At 36.6% G+C, this 23,330-nt stretch overlaps 1 protein-coding gene across 4 annotated transcripts in view; it reads right to left on the bottom strand.

Annotated features, from left to right (window-relative positions):
* ITGBL1 (integrin, beta-like 1 (with EGF-like repeat domains)) overlaps nt 1-23,330 on the bottom strand; it is a 263,397-nt gene that overhangs the window by 120,063 nt on the left and 120,004 nt on the right. For all 4 annotated transcript variants that reach the window (XM_011933845.1, XM_011933844.1, XM_011933846.1 and 1 more), the window contains 3 exons: nt 21,608-21,730; nt 17,746-17,886; nt 14,012-14,152 (listed from right to left, as the gene is read on the bottom strand). In XM_011933845.1, coding sequence (XP_011789235.1) covers nt 14,012-14,152; nt 17,746-17,886; nt 21,608-21,730 — 405 coding nt within the window. The remainder of the gene's footprint in view (nt 1-14,011; nt 14,153-17,745; nt 17,887-21,607; nt 21,731-23,330) is intronic.

Here is a 23,330-nt window from a genome sequence, read left to right as displayed (position 1 = left end):
CTTAACATTAATAGAGCATGTTACAAACAATATCAGAGAGAGTATATATTCTTTTAAGACTTAAGTTTTTTTTTAGAGCAGTTTTAGGTACACAGCAAAATTGAGAGATATGCAGAGATGTTCCATATACCTCCTTCTCCCTCACGTGCATAGCCTTCTCGATTACCAACAATCCCCACCAGAGAAGTACTCTTGTTATAACTGATGAGCATACATTGACACATCACCATTACCCAAAGTCAATAGTTTACATTAGGGTCCACTCTTAGTGTACACTGTATGAGTGTGAGTAAACACATAGCGACATGAATTCACCATTGTAGTATCATACGGAGTAGTTTCACTGCCCTGAACACCTTCTGTGATCTGCCTAGTCATCCGTCCCTCTCCCACACCTTTCCCCAATCTCTAGCAACCTGATCTTTTTACTGTCCTCCATAATTTTGCCTTTTCCTCAATATTATATAGTTGGAGTTATACAGTATATGTAGGCCTTTCAGTTTTTTTTTCAGTTGGTAATATGCATCTAAAATTCCTCTATGGATAAATAAACTGTGGTACATCCAAAGAATGGAATATTATTCAGAATAGGATTTTTTTAAATAAATGATTTAATGTATTGCTATTTATTAAGGTCTCACAACCACACTCAAATTGGGGGTCACAAACTGACAAAAAGCAAGAAATCTAAAATTCAGAAGACGTCGCTCTTTTTTCCCCCAGATTTATTGAGGTATAAATGACCAAAAAAATTGTAGATAAAGTATGTAATATGATATTTAGATATGCATATGCATTGTGAAATGATTACCACAACCAAGATAATAAACATATCCATCACCTCACACAGTTACCTTTGTGTGTGTGTCTATGTGCAGTGAGAATATCTAAGATCTACTCTCCTCATACATCGCAAGTAGACAGTATTACCAACTCTAGTAACCATGCTGTACATTAGATCTCTAGAATGTAATCATCTTATAACTTTGAAAGTTTGTATGCAAAGTCTCCCCATTTCTCCTACCCCTCAGCCCTGGGTAACCACCCTTCTACTCTGTTTCTAAGAGTTTGACATTTTTAGATTCCACATATACGTGAGATCGTGATTTTTTGTCTACGTCTAGTTATTTTACTTAACAGAATGTCCTCCAGGTTCATCCATGTTGGGGCAAATGAAAGGATTTCCTTCTTAAGGGACGAATACTATTCCATTGGGTATATATGTGTGTGTATATGTAGATATACATATATATGTAAATATATGCATATTATGCATATGCATATCAAATCACATTACATATATATCTATATATAGATATCTCACGTTTTCTTTACCCATTCATCTTACAACAGACACTTGCATTGTTTTCATATCGTGGTTATTAGGAATAATGCTCCAGTGACCATGGAGTGCAGACAGCTCTCCAAGACAATGATTTCATTTCCTTTGTACATATATCCAGAAATTCCTAGATCGTATAACTCTCTTTTTTATTTTTTAAGGAAACTCCATAATATCGTCCATAATGACTGTATCAATTTACATCCTCACCAACAACATGGAAGTTTTCCTTTTCTCCACATCCCTGCCAACATTTATCTTTTGACTATTTGATAACAGCCATCCTAACAGGTGTGAGGTCATATATCATTGTGGTTTTGATTTGTATTTCTCTGATTAGTGATGTTAAGCACTTTTTCATATGCCCACTGGCCATTTGCATATCTTCTTTGGAAAAATGTCTATTCCAGTCATTTGCCCATTTTTAAAAATCTGGTTGTTTGACGTTTTTGGTATTGAGTTGTATGAGTTAGATACAGTTTCAACGTTTGTCCTCTCCAAATCTCACGTGGAAATGTATTCCCCAATACTGGAGATGGGGCCTGGTGGGAGGTGTTTGGACTATAAGGGCAGATCCCTCATGAATGGCTTGATGCTGTCCTTTTGGTGATGGGAGTTCTTGCTCTGGTATTTCACATGAGATCCGGTTGTTTAAAAGAGCATCGCACCTCCTCTCAACCTCTTTTGTTCCCTCTGTCTTCCCCTCTCTCGCCATGTGATGCACTAGCTCTGCCTCCACTTTCAGCCATGATCAGAAGCTTCCTGAGACCTCACCAGGAGCAAAAGCTGGTGCCATGCTTCCTGTACAGGCTGCAGAAACGTGAGCTAAAATAGGCCTGTTTTCGGTTTTTGGTTTTGGTTATTTATTTATTTGTTTTTTGAGACAGAGTCTCACTCTATTGCCCAGGCTGGAGTGCTGTGGCACGATCTTGGCTCACTGCAACCTCCATCTCCCAGGTTCAAGTGATTCTCATGTCTCACCCTCCCCAGTAGCTGGGACTACAGGTGTGCGTCAACATGCCTGGCTAGTTTTTGTACTTTTAGTAGAGACGGAGTTTTACCATGTTGGCCAAACTTGTCTACAACTCCTTTCCTCAATTGATTTGCCCACCTTGGCCTCCCAAAGTGCTGGGATTAAATGCATGAGCCACCATGTGCCTGGCCCAAAATAAATTTATTTTCTTTATAAATTACCCAGCCTCAGGTATTTCTTTGTAGCAATGCAAAAATGGACTAGAACTCATATATTTTGAATATTAACCCCTTATTGGATATATGGTTTGCAAATATTTTCTCTCATTCCAGAAGTTGCCTTTTCATTTTTGTTGCTTCCTTTGCTGCTGTAGAAATTTTCTAGTTCAATGCAGTCCCACTCATTTATTTTTGCTTTTGTCGTCTGTGTTCTGGTGTTACATCCAAAAAAATCATTGCCAAGACCAGCAGCATGGAGCTTTTCTCCTACATTTCTTCGAGTACTTTTAAAATTTCAGGTTTTTCATAGAAGTCTTTAATCCATTTTGAGTTGATTTTTATACACAGTATAAGACTAATTTCTTTATTCTGCATGTGGACATGCAGTTGTCCCAACACCATTTATCAAATAAACTGTCTTTTCCCTATTGTGTGTTTTTGTCATCTTTGTCTAAAGTCAATTAGCTGTAAATGTATGGGTTTATTTCTATGCTGTCTATTCTGTTCCATTGGTCTATGTGTCTGTTTTTATGTTAGTACCATACTGTTTTAATTACTATAGTTTTGTAATATAATTTGAAATCAAGAGCTATGGTGCCTTCAGCTTTGTTTTTGCTGAAGATTGCTGCAGTCATTTGGGGTACATTGTGGTTCCATGTGAATTTTAAGATTTTTTTGTTATTACTATGAAAAATGCCATGAGAGTTTAAAAATTATTATATGTACATATTTATGGGGTAGAATTACATGTTTTGATACATATATAGGTTGTATTATGATCAAATTAGGGTATTTCACATGACCATCACCTTATGCATTTATCATTTGTGGTAAGGGCATTCAAAAGCTTCCCTCATTATTTTCTAATTATAATATACCATGTCTTACTGTTAACTGTCCTCACCCTACTGTGTAATAGAAGTTGAACTTAATCCCACTATCTGATTTTAACTTGGACCACAGACCAACCTGTCCCCATCCTGCCATCCTCCTCCTCCTGTCTCTGGTAACCACATTTTAAACTCTCTGCTTCTATGATCCCAACTTTATTTTTAGATTCCAATTTTTTAAGTTTTTGAAATAAGGTCTTTCTGTGCCTTATTTCACCTAATATGATGACCTCCAGTTGCATTCATATTGTTGCAAATGACAGGACTTCTTTTTTTTATGGCAGAATTATCCATTGTGTATATATACTACACTTTTTAATCTATTCATCTGTTAATGGCCACTTGTGATACCATATCTTGACTACTGTAAATAGCGCTGCAATAAATAAAGGAGTACAGATATATCTTTGACATATTGATTTCGCTTCTTTTGGATATATATTTAGTAGTGAAATTTTGGAATCACATGCATATTATAGTTCTATTTTTAATTTTTTGAGGAACCTCCATACAGTTTTCTCTAGTGACTGTACTAATTTACATTTTCACCAATAGTGTGTCAGTGTTCTCTTCTCTACCACCTTGCCAACATTTGTTTTCTTTTGTCTTTTTTTATTATAATTCTATAATAAGACCGATTCTAACTGGAGTGAAGAGCATCTCACTGTGTTGCTGATTTGCATTTCCCTGGCAATTAGTGATCTTAGTCATATCTTCATATACCTGTTGGACATCTGAATGTCTTCTTTTGAGAAATATTTATTAATGTATTTTGCCTATTTTTACTTGGAATGTTTTCTTGCTGTTAAGTTCCCGATGTATTCTTGATATGAATCCTTTGTTAGATACATAGTTTGCAACTATTTTCTCCCATTATGTAGGTCTATTTGTCATTCTTTTCATTGTTTCCTTTACTGATCAAAAGCTTGTCAGTTTGATGTCATTCCATTTATCTGTTTTTGTTTTTGTTACTTATGCTTTTGAGGGCTTATTTTAAAAATTCTTGCCCACAGTAAAGTACTATCCTATGTTTTCTTCTAGTAATTTTGTAGCTTTGGGTTTTACATTTAAGACTTTAACGCATTTTCAGTTGATTTTTGCATATCATGAGAAGTAGTGGTTTAGTCTCATTCTTCTGCATATAGATATCCAGTTTCCCCAGCACCATTTATTGAAAATATTATCTTTTCTCCAACGTGTATTCTTAGCACTTTTGTTGAAAATCAGTTGGGTGTCAGTCATGGGACTTTTCACAGAAATTGCAATGAATCTGTAGATCACCTTAGGTAGTGTGAACATCTTGACAATATTTATTTTTCTGATCCATGAACATGAGATATCTTTCCATTTATTTGTGTCTTCAATTTCTCTCATCAATGTTTTATATTTTTTGGTGCAATAATCTTTCACATTCTTGGTTAACTTTATTCCTAAATATATTATTTTTGACACAACCGCAGATGAGATTGTTTTCTTAATTTCTATGTTGGTTACTTCACTGAAGCAAAATGTTATCTTATGGAGTCTCCACACTTTATTTTCATGCACTTTTAAGCAAATACTACATGTTTAGCCTAGAGACCCTTAGAGTAAAACCGGTAACCTACATGGAGTTTACAATCCTTGAAGATTAGCCTAGTGTATACAAAAGAGATCAGAAAAGATACTAAATTTTTTGACACATGAATATACAGTTTGCAAAGAATTGTGAGAAACAGTGGTATGGTTTAGCAAAAATCGACCTACATTATCAATAAAATAGTGGGTTCAAATCCTGGTTCTGCTTCCTACAAAGTGGGGCTGGTCAAACGACCACCTCTGAGTTTCAGTTTCTTCATTTTAAAAGGAAGAAAATATATTGTCAATCCACATTTATTGGGAAGTATATTAAATAGTTTAAATGCTACATAAAAGGGAGCTACTATTATTTGTATTCATCAGATCCCACATTATAAGCAGGTAGAGAAAAGCACAGTTTCAATGAGCTTTCCGTAATTCCTAATAAACATGAAACTACTCATCACTGCAGATGCAGAACAAAGTAGATTTCTATAATTGCTGCAAAAATGCATGAAGAATTTCAAAAGTGGAATTACACTCTTTAAAAGTACATATAAATGTTAATGGATGGAAATGCAGACTGTCTTTAGCATCTGATACTAATGTATATCATCCAATATGAAAATTGGCCTCCAGTGAAGACTAGACCCTTTTACTAATATTCCTTGAGGTTTGTGGTTCCATCTTCTGAATTTGAAGAAACTGGACAATACACATATGTAGAAGCTTTTCAACATTGATTTAACTAATTTTTATTTTTAAAAAATCACAAAATCATAAATCAAAGTGGAATGAGACATTAGGGATCACTGAATTTAAATCTCTTATTTAACCTCAAATTCAGTTCAATTCAGATGCTCATTTGTTGATCATCTGCTATGTAACAGTCTATTTGACAAATTGTTGCCATAATTATCTTCTCTAGACTTCAGTTGAAAGGAAAAGAAAATTGTTATTATTAATAAACATACATAACATACGAATATGATTATTTAGACCTTACATTGTGGGAATTTTTGTAACAGTTTATGCTTATTAACAATGATATTTCATATGTTGTTGGGTTCTATGGCTTTTGCCATTCATTCACCTCAGTTTAAGAAGTTCTCATTGGGCGTGGTGACTCAAGCCCATAATCTCAGCACTTTGGAAGGCCGAGGTGGGTGGACAACCTGAGGTCAGGAGTTCAACATCAGCTGGCCAACATGGTAAAACCCCATCTCTACTAAAAATACAAAAATTAGCTGGTCATGGTGGCACACGCCTGTAGTTCCAGCTACTTAGGAGGCTAGGCAGGAGAATCGCTTGAACCTAGGAGGCGGAGGCTGTAGTGAGCTGAAACTGTGCCATAGCACTCCAGCCTGTGTGACACAGGGAAACTCCATCTCAAAACAAAAACAAACAAACAAAAAAAACCAAAGAAGTTCCTATCTTTCTTTATTTTCAGCCCTTAGGTAAGGTTAAGGGCAAACATTGCAAACAGATCTGCATTGGAAACGCATATATAAATAATGATTTTAACACATATATCTTTAACATTTAAAGTGCAGTCAATTCTGTTGTTTCATAGGAGCCAATGGCTTTGAAATTCTTGGAGACAAGTGGTTTTATTTCAGAGATAGTTAGATCTGTTGTGAGGAAACTGGGCAAAGTACAGAACATGCTGACATTTGTGAGAGACTTGTTGATACTGGAACAACAACATTGCTTGTTGACACTTTAACAATAACATTGAAAACCAGATAGAAGAGGGAGAAAAAGTTTCTCTACTCTTGAAAGTTTAATGGCTGTGAAGGTTAGAACAATACATCTAGCAGATGCAGACCGCGGGAAATCCCTAACTACCCAACAGCATGTCCCTGCCACTACAGCCCACCTGAATTCACAGGCAGTGATTCCCCCACAGGAGGATTCCCTCCGTGGAGAGGGAGAATAAAGTAGAAACCTTGGGGGCAAAGGCAGGTACAGAGGGAGACCCATGACTGAAGGGAGAACGTTCTTCAGTTGCATAGTTGGAATCCATGTTCAAAAGCAACCATTATTCTCTATCTGAAGTCCATTCACATGTTGACATCAATAAAAAAATGAGGGCACAATAAAACAAATCCTAAAGACAGAAGTTATTCAAAAGAGATTTTTAAAGTTAGAATCCCATCCAATAAGTAACAAAAGTCAGATGTGGAAGCCTTAATACCTTTTTTTAAGTTCAGGTGCTCTAGACCTGCAGGAAGAAATCATTGTCAGTCTTTTACCTTTATTCTCTCATATGCACGTTCTATTTTCTTATCATTTTATTTTTCTTGGTCAGTTTTTAATTCTCTAAACCTTTTTCCCCTTACATAATTCTACTATTGCAGCCTTATTTTTATATCCTATTGCTATTTCTGATGCTCTTCTACAAATATGAAGGGGAAAATAGAGACTATAAGCTCTCACATCTCTTTTCCTGTGTACTTAATGCAGCATCATGAACATTCTCCAGGATCATGCTTCTAACTGCATGCTTCACCTCCAGGCACTGCCAACTATAGCAAAGCTTGGAAGAATATATATCTGTCCTTACTTTGACATGCATGTGATGACTCCTTAATAGCCTTCGCAATAACACACCTGCAGCCAATTGCCTGCACACTGGGATGAATTTAAGAGATTGTGTCATTGCTGTGATTGGCTGAAGGATAAAAGACCTTAGCCCTAAACAGGAAAGTATCAAAGTGGGAGAATATTGTTTAGTTCAAGATGGCCAACATTCCTCCTCAAATCATCCACTGATATGTCTTCTATGCTTTACCACCAGGATTTGATATCAATTGAACAAGTTCAAGCTGAGGAAAGAAGAGGCATTTAAATATGAGTGACATACATAAGCCATCCATAAAGAATGAAGCTCCTGAAAGTCAGTGAATATATGGTAACCAGTTTAAGTGACAAAATATTGGCACAGAAAGTGTTTGATGGTTTTATTGTTTGGGGAGAGTAGAACTGGTTTTATTGTTTGGGGAAAGTAGAATTTTCTAAATAAGATATCTCACTGTATATCATAGAAGAAGCAAGCCTAAAAGTGCATGGATAAAAGTTTCTATAATTCTAGCCTACTATAATAAAAGATAGTATTGACAATAGTATTGCCTAATTTAAATGTTTATTACAGATTAACTGACAGAAGTTAAAACATAAACATAACTTTTGCTTTTTGAGTAATAAAAATTATATCCTACATATTTCAAGAAGTTAGTCATGTGCTTTCAAAATATTTTTTAGAATATTAGAGATATCACTTTAAGTGAAACTGTATCTGTCCTACAACATCCTTCATGATATTTAATTGGTAGAGTTTAAAAATCACTTAGAAACGCCAGGTATTGGTACCAGATTCTCAGGCAGGTATTGGGCTTTTCAGATAAGACAGAAAATTATAAAACAAAATTGCAACTTTTCTTGTGAAGTTACCAGTTTCTCAATTCCAATTTTAAAAGTTATGCCAAAGAAGGAATCATTTGGTAAAGTCAAGAAGATGAAAATGTTGGGTTTTGCTATATAGAAGAGTTTAAAGATAATGATATCTATTTAGCATGAAAACCCTTTAGACTGCCAGAACATTACATCAGGGTTTTTTTGTTTTTTTTTTTTTAAATAGACAAATAGTGAAAAGGTCATAAAAGAAGAAATCAGGAGACTTGTGTCCTTCGTCTAGATGTGCCACTATCTTTTCTGGGCCTTATCTCAAATTGCTTTATCTTTCAAATGAAAGAACTAAAAGAAGATAAATTTGCCGCACGGGTCTGAAATGCGATGCTTCCATGCTAGTTTGTCAAATATATGTGTATGTTAAGCCTGCAGGTTTTAGTTTCATTACTTCTAACCAGTATTCCTTTAAACTGTGTAGGCAGAAGATCACAAAATAGAGATGAAAGATTCAGAGTGGTGCTGTTTGTCCCTGATATCGAGCATCAGAAGAATTCAAATAAGAGAAATGCTATCTAAAAACCTCCCCATATGTATATAGACATGCGCGCACGCGCGCGCGCACACACACACACACACCCCTCAATGGAAGAACAACACAGTGCTTGGTGTTGGTATAATCTACCTACCATAAAAATGACTGCAGCCCAAAATACCCATATGAAAAGGAAGATATGCAGCAAAAGCAGCCACCAAGTGGCCCGAAGACCATGCTGGGAAGGCAGGAGTTATTAAGGCTCTCAGGCTATTATAGGAAAAGGTATTAACCAAACCTTCCCTTGTTTATTTGTAACTGTTGTGTTCTTTGGAGTTATGCTATCCAAACTTCAGAAACAGGTGCAGGCGTTTCAGGACAAGTGCAGTTGCATCTATTCCAGACAAACACTTCTCTGTTTTAGAGGATATTTCTTTCTTTTTAAAGGATCAAAAAATGCTCGTGAATTTGAATCTGATGTTAACAAGTCTGTTAACATGCTTCCAAAGTAACATGAAGACCATCAACAGGGAAAAGCCTTGGGGAATAACTTACTGCTTGCTATTTTTTAAAATTCAATATATTAATTTTTCCTTTCAAGAAAATGCAGTCTGAATATACTTAATCATTTCCTTTAGTTTCTTTTCTTAATGCTTTGGCAATCCACAGGGACAAATTTCACCACATAATATGGTTCTATCAAAAGATTCCATTTTCCAAACTAATAAAACCCTAAGCCAAAACTTTCCTTATATTTTCATAATTTTCTTAGGCAGGGGAAGCTGAACAATAAAGTTTAAGGTCACATTGCAGCGTATTTTTCCAGTTATGGGATTTGGGGAAATAGACCTGAGTGGTAAGCAGCCATTAGGAATAAAGCAGTTATATTAGAATCAGAAAGTAAATTGGGTGTAACAAAGAGGACAGTCGGGACACATCAGGATGCCCGTTCATGCCCTGATCATTTCAGTCACACTCAACCTGGGTCAACAGTATTATCTTTGAGGGGTGCATGTATGTGTGTAGTAAAGCAGTCATGTTGGTGTATGGGTGAATGAACATACAAAAACACAGGTATTTTGTGGATGATGAACAACAGATCAGATTAAAAGAAGTAAATAAAATTTATTTATGTGGTGGGTGCAGGGACCATGTTTCAACATATTTGTGTCCCCTATATTCATGATGTGTTAGGCATAAAATATTTACATTTAAATGCATTACTGAATAGATAAATGGAAAGAATGGGAACGAATTAATAAAATGAGAATGTCAATTAAAAGAGCTAACTTAAACTAATCCTTCCAGAGATTTCCTTGGACTTAACTAAAACCAATACTCTCAGGATGGCAAGAATAGGAGCTAAAAATAAAACTTCATTTCATCCGAGCCTTATTATATTCTAGTCTTGCATAAATGACTAGAGAATATTGATGTCATTGGGTTACTTCTGTCTCATAACACAAAGGTATTAACATACTCAATAATCAACTATATGGCACTCTTCTTACACTGCAACTTAGACTGGTAATTAGGAAAAATTTAAAGACTAATAATTCTCTAAGCATAATACCATACAGCATACAGAATTCTACAGATTCTGTAAAAATGATAAAATACTCCAGAGATTGATGTCTGCTACAGATCATAGTGATGTTCACAGAAACTTAGTTTCTTTTTTTTTTTTTTTTTAATCTGAGTACCCAGAGGACAATTCTTCCTCAGAAAAATAAAGTAAAATTGGAGAATTGTATTTGCATCACCTGGAGATTAAGTTACATGAGTAGTCAGGCTATATGTGTTTAGAGATGACACTTTAATGGCAGTATGAACTTTATCAGGTTACTTAATTTCTCTGAATGTATTTTCTCTTCTGCTAAACTATAGACAGTAATGCCTCCCTGTCTGAGTTAGTGTGTAAATAAAATGGAATGAGGTGTATAAAAGAACTCAGTAATGGTCCAACAGAGTAGGGTATCTGTAAATATGAGTTTTTTCTTCTTTCCTCAATTCCTCATTCTCAGTGTGGGAGCCAAGCTGTGAAAAGCTGGCTACGTTCAATTCACTTCAACCAGCGGATCATAAAATCACAATAATAGATTGATGTCTTCTTGTCCAAACTACAGTCAATTGTGCCATCACCTCTTCCTACCCCTACCTGTCCATACCCACTGGGTGGAGTCTCATAGGGTACGGAAGAAAGGAAAATGTGAGAAAAAAGAAAACAGGGAAGAGGGATTGGAGGGGAATAGGGTGAGGTGGAATATTAGATTCCAGGGCAGCCTCCTTAATGATACGTCACCTGCTCAGCCTAGAGTAAGCACTCCAACACTAAATGACTCACTGCAGAAATTGCACACAAGCTTACACAAGGATTGAAGTGTCAGTTCAGGAGTCTTCACCCATCTTCACGCCATGACCCCACTCCCTCACAGTGAGATACACTGGCTCACAGGGCCCGGAATTATCACTGTAATGCAGTTAGTTTGAATTTTTCAACCCAGTCCAAAATCAGGATCAACATCAGAATTATGGATTTCACAAGAAAGTGAATACTCATGGGAAAAAGGGGTCCAAATCAGCAAGTCCCACACTTAGAATTTCAACATATAGCCTTTTATATGCCTCCCTTATTTTCTTATTTTAAAATTGTGTCAATTCACATTTATCTCAAAAGCAATCCCAAAATGACATTGTGGCCCGGCACGGTGGCTCATGCCTATTATCTCAGCACTTTGAGAGGCTGAGGCGGGTAGATTACAAGGTCAGGAAATTGAGACCATCCTGGCTAACATGGTGAAACCCCGTCTCTACTAAAAATACAAAAAATAGCTGGGCGTGGTGGCAGGCGCCTGTAGCCCCAGCTACTCGGGAGGCTGAGGCAGGAGAACAGCATGAATCCGGGAGGTGAAGCTTGCAGTGAGCTGAGATAGCGTCACTGCACTCCAGCCTGGGTGACAGAGCAAGACTCTGTCAAAAAAAAAAAAAAAAATTACTTTGTCAAATGGCATTTCCTGAATGCCAGCATAGTTTTAACTACCAACTCTATGCTTACAACTAGAAATTCTCTTGGTTTAGCCCTGACCCTGACTCACATATTCAACAGGCTTGGAAAAAAAATGTAAACTTTGGCTTACCCTTTGTCCTCCATGCTGGAGATGTCTAGAAACAAACTTGACAACTTCCTTCCATATTCCCCATTTCAGTAAATGGCACCACCATTTTCCTAGACACTCAGACTAGAAATCTGGTAACGACAGCACTCTACTGCCTAAAACCATCATTAGCTCTTCATTGCCTTTAAATAAAACCTGGGTCTGCAGGAAGGTAAAAAACCCCCCAGTTTTTGTTTCTTAACCAACTTTACCTTTTGCCACATGCTTTCTTACTTGGCATTCTGGTAATTTCAAACTGAGTGAGTCTGGCCCCATGCACAGATTCTATCCCTCTATTCCTTCTGCTTGGAATGCCCCTTTCATCTTTCTTTACCTGCAAACCTATATATATATATATATTTTGGATGAAATCCACATGCATTACGATCCAATAACCTTCTGCAATGCATGAGCCCTACATCGCCACCACTGTGAAGAGCCACATCACCCTAATTAAAATGTCCAAGTCCAAGAGGCCTCTTCCCCACGATTCTCATCATCTCTTTGGAACACAGGTGCCACTTACTAGTCATGAGCTCTTTTATTACCATTGGGTTGACAGCAATGATAATGGAGAACATGAGCATGTATAATGAATAATAGAAAAAATGCCCTCAAGAGAGTAGTGTTCACAAAATGTTTAGGAAATCCTCTGGAGCACAAGACATTATCAGAAGAGGGAAACCCTTCTGCAAAGGGAAGATTTAGCAGCAGGCTTTCCCCAGTCATTCTGGAGAAGGCTTTGAAGTTGCACACTCATAATTAAATGGGGCAGTTCTTTTATCTCCCTTTGCTGGCAAACTTTCAGGAGACCAGACGAGTTTCTATCCATCTGCATGCACCAATCAGGCAGTCAAGCTTAACAAGATGTATATGTGTATGTCTCTACCTTATGGATTATCAAATAGAACTGGACTGAAAATCCATAACTCCATTTTTGCTAAATGATACCTTTTTAGATAGATTTCTGACTGCTTTCTGTTTCTTTGTACTTTTAGACATCCTGGCCTTACGTATTTTATTTCTTTGCATTTAGATTGCAAACTCCATGAAGTCAGAGATCATGGCTGTCTCCTGTCTGCTACTGGCTTCCACCACACCAGTAGCCCAGATGTCACTCAGTCCCTAACAGACAGTATCTGGCCCCTAGTATTTACAGTCAAAGATTTTTGAAACTACTAATGGATATTTAATTATAGACTACATTGCAGAATAACTTTAGTTTAAAGCCTGTCAAAGAGTTAATGCACAAAATAACCCTGGGCGTTGTATTATCCTGTTTTGTAATACATTAATACAGCTGTCCTGATGGCAACTATCCTGTTCACTGTCGACAGCTCTGCGAGTTTTGCAGTCTCAGAGTTGAACTGAGTAGCTATCTAGAGCTAATGGTTCTCCTGGGTGAGGAATTAGACTAACTTGAATAGAGTGGGTGCCCTCTCATCTCTAGTCTTTGCCAACTTCGGGGATTCTCTGGAGGTTTTCCAAGTCACTAGTAGGAGCACTGCAAATATAAAATGCTTTGGAATGCACATTCAGTTTCTTTTACATGGTCTGTGAGAATCAGAAATCTTGAAAACAGGAAAATATGTATTTTTTTATTTTTATTCATTACTTTTTACATTTTTGTGGGTACACAGTAGATGCATGTGTTTACAGCGTATGTGGGGTGTTTTGATACAGACAAGCAATGTAAAGTAAGCACATCATGGAGAATGGGGTATCCATCCCCTCGAGCATTTATCCTTTGTGTTACAAACAATCTAATTATACTCTTTACATTATTTTAAAATGGACAATTAAGTTATTGACTATAGTCACCCTATTGTGCTATCAAACAGTAGGTCTTCTTTATTCTTTCTAATTTTTTTGTGTGCCCATTAACCATCCCCACCTCCCCCTCCAGAAAAATAGGAATTGAAAGAGCCCTTACCTGAACAAAAGTCATCAGAATATCGGTCATAGACAGCTCTACAGTCCCTTTCATCGCATTCACAGGTGTCCCCATGAATATCTCCCCAGTCCCCAGTTGGATCAACATCGTGACAGGTACATTCACCACATACACAGGTCCCTAGGTGGGAAGAAGAATTTTATAAGAGTCCAGTCAAGAAAAACCATGAAAGAAAGCATTTCGCATATTGCTTATTATTTTCTGCTGCTTACTTTGTATTTGAAAAAAAAAAAAACCCACACATATTAGATAAAAATATTCTAAAAAGGAAAAGCACCGTCTAATATTGGTAATAGAGATTCCTTAATAAACAAAAGTTATTATATATTCTATAATTATGTGAGTTGGTGGAATGTGTCATTAGTATTGTGTTACTTTCCTTCAAAGATAACACTAAAACAATTTATATAAGATATAATCCTTCCCCTCAAGAAGCTTGCAATCTATTTGGCAAAAAGAAAGCTAATTAGAAAGAAAAATTAGCAAACACTAAAAACAATGTGTGACTATTTTGTAAACTAAGACATGAATGCTCTAAGAATTTGGAGAAAGAGGATCAATGAGGGTTGGAGTAATTAGCAGTGGATGGATTGGATGTATAGGGATTAGAGGAAATGTTCTAGGAGACATTGGAGGTAGAACTAAGAGAAAGTCAAGAAGAAAAGACTAAGCAATGAAGGGTAGGGATGGGCATAGGGACCCTGAGGTGCATGTTAAAAAAAGACTAAGAAGTAAGGTTTGCTAGATCAAATGAGTCCAGATTATAGAGAATGTTGGAGATCAGATTGAGAGATATAAACTTGGTTATTTGCAGATTTGCAGAGGGAAATACTTATCTGTAAAACATATTTACTCTGTGTGGATTATCAGTAACTGTCTTTAGGGCAACCAGCTAATCATATGATAGAGACATAAAGTTAAATCCTTTTCTTACCTCTAACAACAAAATAAGTACCAGTTGGATTAAAGATTTAAATGTACAAAATAAAACTGTAGAATATGAACTAAACTCTTTTTATTCAAGACCCCCAATGCACAATTACTAAAAAAGGAAATTGAAAATTTCCAAAAAAATTGAAAATTTTGGTTGGAAACAAAACACGGTAAAAAAAAAAAAACAGACTGATAAAGCTGAAACAAGTTGTTAATATGTCTGTAAAAGACAAAGAACATTTACAAAAACATATAAACAAATCATAGGATTGAATATAGAAAGGATTAATATGCCCAAAGTGAAATAGACAAAACCAAAGAATAGGAAATTTCATACAGAAATAATGATAGATAAAGATGAAAAATGTTTATCACTTAATCGACTACTACTAAGTGGGTAGCAGTGGGAGAGATTCAAAATAATCATGATTGGCAATTAATTTAGATGTCAGATTGTCAGAGGTGGAAAATATTGCTTGCATCCAGACTTGGTAAAGGTGTGGGACAACGGATACTTTCTGGCCCTGAAGAGAATGTACAAAATGGTACAACTTTCTGGGTAGTGATTTTACAATATGTACTTTTTATATCTGTGTTATTATTTAGATGTATAGCTCGCTTTAATTAATGTATCCAACAGAAATAAAAAGTACACACAAGTATATATTCAGAAATATAAAATGTATTTATATTTTTGAAAAACCACTAGTGACTGAAATATTGATCAACGGGGAATTAGCGAAGTAATGGTGCACACATACGGACTAGCTGGCAATCACTGAGTAATAATTAGGTTTTTGCTCCTTAAATATGGAAAGATAAATAACATATATTACGAAATCAATAAAAGTGTAAAATTACAAATCAGCATGTACAGTATGATTTGATTTTTTTCTTTAATAAGAAGGAAATACAGGGATAGGGCGGCCACACAAGTGAATTTTAATAAATAAATATGGACTGAAAGTTCATGTACCAATATGTAAAAGGAGGTTACACCTGGCTGTTAGGTTTGTGGGTCAGTTTCTTATTTTTCTGTGTACTCTACTTTATTGTCCTGATTTTAAAAAATGAATATGCTTTGCTTTCATAAGAGGATAAATGAGTTTGGTCAGGAGGAACGGGGACTAGGAGCTATGCAGATGTGACAAAGCAGCAGCTTCTCAGCCACGTGTAAAGGGGTCCAATATGAAACTCAATAAACCAGGTGGGCAATAGAGGACATTTGTTCTATCAATGGCTATGTCTGCGATGTTGGTTTTTGGCCCCTGAAGATGGGGAAAAGGGAAGACAAGATAGGTATGTGCAGGGACCAGTGTGTTTCTATTACCTATGGATGCAATAACACAGAAACGCTTTCAGGGTAGTCAGGCGTATAACCTTTTTAGAAAAAACAATGACTCATCTCAGCACCCACTTCTGCCCTGTCTTCATGTACCCGAGTCTCAGAAGCTGTGAGCCTCGTTTAGGCAGGCTACTTCCTATTATGCGTCTGCCAGATCTCCAGGTCAGAATGCTCCAAGCACAGTGAAGTGGGAGGCAGGTGGCTTAGCTTATGTTTCTTAAGGACGCCGTCTCTCACAGCCAATGTAACTCTGCTGCGGAACCTGACCTTAATCGACGGCCCAACCAACTCCATTTTCCACCTCTCTCTTTTTGACAGCTAAATAGTCATTTTCCACAGTACACAGTTCAAGCTTCATATACTTATAAATGGTAACTGTGACTCCTACTGCATAAAAGGACTTATGCAGAAAACACATCCTTATACATAAAAAGAAACCATAAGGTAAATTCATATGATATATAGTAAGATTTAATCCCCACAAAGAGGACTTTATGATTTTGTTCCAAGTTCCTGCCTTTTTGTTTATTTTCTCTATGTAAAGAAATGTGGCACATTTTATTCCTCTATGTCAGTTTCTGAAAGGTGGTATGCTACGGTTTCTGCACTAGCATTATCTATTACAATGCATGTATAGAAACGAAAAAAAAGTTTTCCACCTATCTAGATTTTTTCGTTTTAAAGAAGAAGTATAGTCACTTTTTAATGTCATCAATAGGCAATGAAAAGTTTAGGATGGCTCTCTTTATCATTACGACAAAGGTAAAATTAAGTATTTTCAAGGAATTTTAAAACTATGTTTAAACTGTTTGATTTTATATCAAAAGTTAGTTAACTACCTTTAAGTTATAGTTTAGCAATATTAATATATTTGTTAACTTCCTTTGTAAAGTCAGTGTACATTTCATATGGCTATTGGATACATACTTTTTAAATCTATTGTATTCGATATCACATTTTTATTATTGCACACAGAAGTTAAATTAGTCCATATCAAATCTGCATTTCAACCAAGCCTTCCATTTACTCATAATTAAGACAAGAGGGTTTTCTGAATGCTCTCTGGATAATTAGATGCTCATGCTGTAGATGGTTCTGTTAGTCAAGAGACATTTAACAGAAGTAGCTACAGGAATTGCCTTTTAGCTGTACTGTGCTATTTCTGGAGGGCTGCCAAATAAATTACAGTCCCTAAGTTAACTGTTTATTCAGTGAAGCTTAAAGAATGACAGCAACTTTCTTATCTTTCTCTTTTCTACTCAATAAAAAACAAGACAGAAAAGACTGTTGGTATAGTAAATGTTGATTTACATCAAAGTAAATGATTAGAAGATAACTTCCTCCCACACTAGAGGACATACAGAGAAAAGAAGTGTTAACAATTAAAAGCTTTGTTTGCCTCCCCATTATGTAGTAACATATATGAATGACACACCTCTGTTACTGCAGATTTTGCCATCTGGAGATGTGCATCTTCGCTTGCTTTCCCAGGGGGTGATATCGCACTGGAATTCACATTTATCTCCATGCCAACCAGCCTTGCAGTAGCAGTTTCCACAGTAACACTTCCCATGGCCTTTACCCAAAATGAATTTTATACAGTGAGGAAAAAAGCAACTTTCATAAGCAGAATTAACTTTCTATCTCTTTGTGATCACTTTTGCCTTCTGAAATAATGTCACAGTTCAACACTCCTTGCCTAAAATCATCAAATTATACAGCTTTCTCCAAACACACCGTGGTTGTGCCTTTACCTGCTTAATTACGCAAAAAAAGCAAAGTGTCCTTTAACTTGGCCTAGACAGAGAACTGATTGAAAGTATTTTTAACGAAATGACATGAATGACCATGAACGTCTATTACTTTTCCATCTCAAATGCACACATCAAACCCAAATATATACGAGCATTCACTCTAAGGACGTTTCTCGAATTAGTTATTAAAATATTTCCTTTGAAATCAACTATTGAGAAACCAATGGTGCATATTTACCTAGATACACATTATGAAGGACCAAACAACTCTTTAAAGCAGAAGAAAGATTTCATCTTTTCACTCAACTGTGTCCCACAAGCTGTTGGGTTCTACCATGTGAAAGAGAGGTTTTCAGCCTAGTCCATATTTAATCCTCATTTAGACAAATAAAATACCATGGGCCCTCGGCCTCACAATCAAACTCTCTTTCGACTTGTCAAGGGGATACCAATGACAGCTAAGGGCACCCATCATTTTGTGTCCAGATGCCCTCTTTCAGCTCCCACCTCTCTGTAACCTGTCACCTGCTCATCTGCACTTGCCTCCAAGCCATCTGTAGTGAATTGTCACATCACTGCTTTCCTTATCCACATCTAGCAATCCTTCTGCAAATTCCCCAAAGATGGCATTTATCCCAAAATTTACTTCTTGTACTCTCATCTTTGTGGTTATATTACCTAAGCATAAATGTATGTCCTTGCTCTTGTTTTGTTTTTAGTCTATTCTTTCTGTATTATGGGAGTTTGTGTTTTATCAATCTATGGCTAAAGTCTTTGTTCTTTCCATCTCTCTTCTCTTACAGCCAAAATCCCACAAAGGCAATGCAAAACTGATTATGAGACTACTTTTCATTGGCTTATAAGCATATTTATCATTCTAACACTATGGTATCTCTGGCCAATGGCAAGAACTTTAGTAGGACCTGTAAAACTCACATAAGAAGCAGGAATTACAACAGAATATTCTGGTCTCCTATGCTATTCACATCCAGCAGATGAGACTTCCATCAAGAAGACATACATGTGAGAGACAGAGACAGACAGATGAGGAGAAAGAGTGCTATAGTGAGACACAGAGAAAGAGACAGGGACCCAGGGCCATGTTTTCTGTCTAAATAAGTTATAATTGAGATATTCAAAGAAAATCACTTCTTAACCTAACAAGCAATGACCGTTTCCATAAAGAATTTGAATTTTAAATTTGTTTACTTAAGCAAGTGCAAAGGCTGTCAAGTGATTTAATCGGTACAGAAAATATCATCTATATATTTTATTTATGAACTTAAAAAGGTGTCCACTTGCACACACAACTAAATCACATCCTAGTGATATATCACAGGCCTCAATAACTCAAGGATTACACTGAAGAAAAGCAATAGTGTATATTAATTGTTTTTCTTAGGAGTCAGGTTTGTAAGACCCAATCACCTTTTTAGATTACAGAATTTATTTTCTTTGTAATTTCAGAAAATTTATACAGAAGATGCTACATACTTAAGGATTACTATATTAACAAATAATAGAAAATCTATATTTCTCACATCCAAATTCTTTGAATATTTATACAATTCAGTATTGAATTCGGGTTCTACTAAGAAACCTTTGAGTTAGAGGTAAATAAGGAAGCAAAAATTATGTAACGATACACATCTATGTAGATATGGAAAATTAAACAGATATCCACATAACTCAAATAAAAATATTGAACAAGACACATCTGAATAATTGAGATTAAAATGTGTGCTTTAGGACAATACGTATTCCACACAATAAACATAATTCTTTGCTTTGTGCAAACTGATAGAGCAAGAAAATCTCTATTTGTACTGCTTCACTGATGAACTGTAGAATCTTCTCTCAGCAGATTGGTTTCATGTGAATGACACATGGAAAGATATATAATCCCAGGCAATGTCACCCCCAGAGGGTGTTTACTAGAGTGCTGGTGTCCTTGTTCAGAGACTTTGCACCATGAAATTGCTCAAACAAATGGAAATAACAACTAGAAAGTTTGAAAGTTAAACATTTTCTGTTGTGTTGTTTCAAGTTACATGTTTCTATGTATACATGCAAATAGACTGATTTGTTGGTGTGTATCACCACACACTGGCCCCAAAGCATGTTTCAGTCTTCTTTTTTTTTTTTTTTTTGTCTGTAATAATTAGAAACTAAACTTGAAGAGGACAAATACATATATTTGTGGATGGATTTGTCTAATTGATCTAATTATTTTAGATTGAGTCCTTTAAGAGAGAATTGTCTGAGCAGTATCTTGCTGAGGTCATTGGCTTGGAAAAATGAAAATAAGAATTTTGTGTTTGTTTGCTTTATCCAGGTGGGTTGTACAGCCAGGAGATCAAGAAGGAAGGGCCAGTCAGGCCTAAAATAAGTGTATTTGGATGACTTATAGGAATTGAAGCTACCAAAATGTAAACAAAGGAACAAGCTTGTCCTATGCTAGCCACACTTTCTCAGGGGTCTCTGGTTCCACCTGGCCCCATTGGGTCCTAATCCTTCTAGAAAAACAATACTTCTAAAGCTACTATTTCTGCATGTGGGGCAGTATTTCTTCAGCTGGAATCCCATCAGATAGGAGTCAAATATAAGTTTAATCACAGCAGAGAAGAATTTACCTAAACCGAATGATTCTCTCTGCTTTCTACCTTCCTTTCCCTATGCCAGTCAAGGTTGCAAATGGAAACTCTGGGCACAGGCTTGCAGGTTGAGCAGAAGAGACGAAAACTACAAATGGTGAGGAGAGACCCCTCTTGTGGAGCTCTGAGCTCCGAGGCACTGATGCAGTCGGGAGTGGTGAGGCGTCAGGAACACAGACATCAGTCCAAATTCTACTATCATTGGTGGACTGACCCTGGGTTCATGACCTAATTTATTCCAGTCCCAGGTTCCACATCTATCTATGTAGATAAACATAATTCTTACCCTAGAGGGATGTCGTGAGAGAAAGTATAATGAATGTAAAGCACTTATTGCAGAATTTGTCACTAGCAAACATGCAGGAACTGCTACAACAGAAAAATGAATTCAGTAATGGTGGTACATAGAAAAGGTCACTGGAAATGTTATCTAAGTGTGTAGGGACAGAGGGGGGGGAGGTAAACGCTCGGCTAATAACCCTATTGACCTTCAGTGTCCCCAGGAGGACATGAGACTCATGTTTTAGAAAGGGAAAAACAAAGAAATGGAAATATACACTTAAGAGAGTAGGAGAAAGGAGAGTAAAAGTGGCTACGGTGAGCAGAGGAGATGGTATTCTACTAGGGACTACTTCAGAGCTATGCAATTGGTCTGTTGCCATAATGACACAGCTCTCCTCTGGGGCCAGTTTGGCTTTGCATCTAAAAAGTACTAGTCTACTCTTAATGCCATAGTCTCACTCTCCTTATATGAAATGTTTTCCAGATAAACATAGGTTTAAACTGAATTAGTACACCTAGAGCAGAAATTTACATAGAGATAAAAGAGCAACGTAATAGGTGAAAAAACAGGTACTTTTATTAATTTCTACAGAGTCAATATACATACCTCCACATATTTCTTCTGTTTCATCATCTATGCATTCTCTATCGTCGCACTCACAAAATTTACCATACACAAGCCCACTTCCATCTGAATTATCACACTTACACCTGCCACAGTGACACGTACCTAAACCATGAAAACAAAAAAGACGATTTGTTACATGCATATAAAATTATAATTAATGAATTTTTATACCATCTCTTTTAAGAGAGTAGATAATCCAAGTCGATTTAATATTTCAATTAGATATTTCTGTGGGCATGGTGAGGTCAAGTGCACGCTACTCTTTCTTGAGGTTACTGTAGCATGGCAATTATATTTTACATCACACAACTATTACTATTGACCTCTAATGGTTTAATGAATGTAAATTTGACCTCTTCAAGTGCAGAGCTACTTTACACATAGCCATTCAACCAACGCATGAAGGTCTTCTGATCACACCTGGGTCTGAAGTGAAATAAAGCAGGAAATTCTAAGCTTTGGGAGGGAAACAACCTTGCTTATCTTCCTCACCAGTATTTATTCAATGCTTTGCACAATGTTTGAACATACTATTTATATAACAAATATTTGCAGAAATAATTTATTATCAAACACATAAATAAAAATCATATGTGCCCCTGATAATTCCCCCTCCTCAGCATTAACTTATACTGATACACATGTCCTTACAACAATGGGACCAGAGTGGATTTCCTTAGGCACGGATTCCTGGGACCTCACCAGATTCTCAGGGGACCTCAGAATTAGAGAGGCATGGTAGTCACCTGGTCTACCACGAGCCACATACTCATCCAAGTCTGAAGATTCTACCACATCCCCCAAAAGTAATTTCACCAACATTAATATTGCACTCAAATAATATTGACAGGTAGAATGCCCACTTGAGAAATTCCCTTTTTAATGCATCTATTTGGAGTTTTAATGCTCATCACAGCCATCAACATGTATCAACTGAGACTTGATCACTCACAAGAAACCACCCTGGACTCTGAAAATCCAACAGGGATCAAGTCAGCCATAACCCTCCTCTCAGAGTTTTATATGAGCAAAAACCAATGTGATAAAATAAATACAGAAGTGCAAAGTGTTGCAGAAGCGCACAGCAAGGGAATTTAACTGAGACCAGGAGGTCAAAGTCAGAGTCCCTGAGGAAGTAGCTGAGAACTAAAAGCCAGGTGGAAAAGCATAGCTAAGAGAAGTGAGATGGCAAAGAGGTTCACTTCCAGCACAAGACAATAGCACAGGCTCTGCAATAAAAAAGGAGGTGAAGAGAAAACATCACATGGGATTGAGGTATACAGAACAGTGTGAAAAGTGGCATGAAAAGAATAAAGCAACCTGAGGTGCAGTTCATGGAAGTCTTATGGGTCATGTTAAAGATTTCCAGCTGTAATCCAACAACAATTGGAAGACACAGAAGCAAGGGAGTCCTGCGATCATGTATGAATTTTAACCAGATTACTCTGGTTGTCATGTAACAAAAACTAAATGAAGCAAGAGCATAAGAATGCATGAACTAGAACGAGGCAAAAGTGGACACAAAGAAATAAGTTAAAGGGCTGTTAGATTTATCTGAAGGAAAGAAGACAGTGGCTAGATACATGATGCTGTAAGTTTAGAAAGGACCAAATGCATTCGGAGATATTTTTAGAAGAAAGACTAGAGGGCATTTGGTGACTGACTGTAAAGGGCAAAGGATGGTGAGGAACCAAAGATGCTG

Source organism: Colobus angolensis, unplaced genomic scaffold (assembly GCF_000951035.1).
Source record: "Colobus angolensis palliatus isolate OR3802 unplaced genomic scaffold, Cang.pa_1.0 Scaffold13, whole genome shotgun sequence".
Classification (NCBI taxonomy): Eukaryota; Metazoa; Chordata; class Mammalia; order Primates; family Cercopithecidae; genus Colobus; species Colobus angolensis.
Note: the sequence above shows the minus strand (reverse complement) of the source record. Positions and strands in the feature narration are given on the sequence as shown.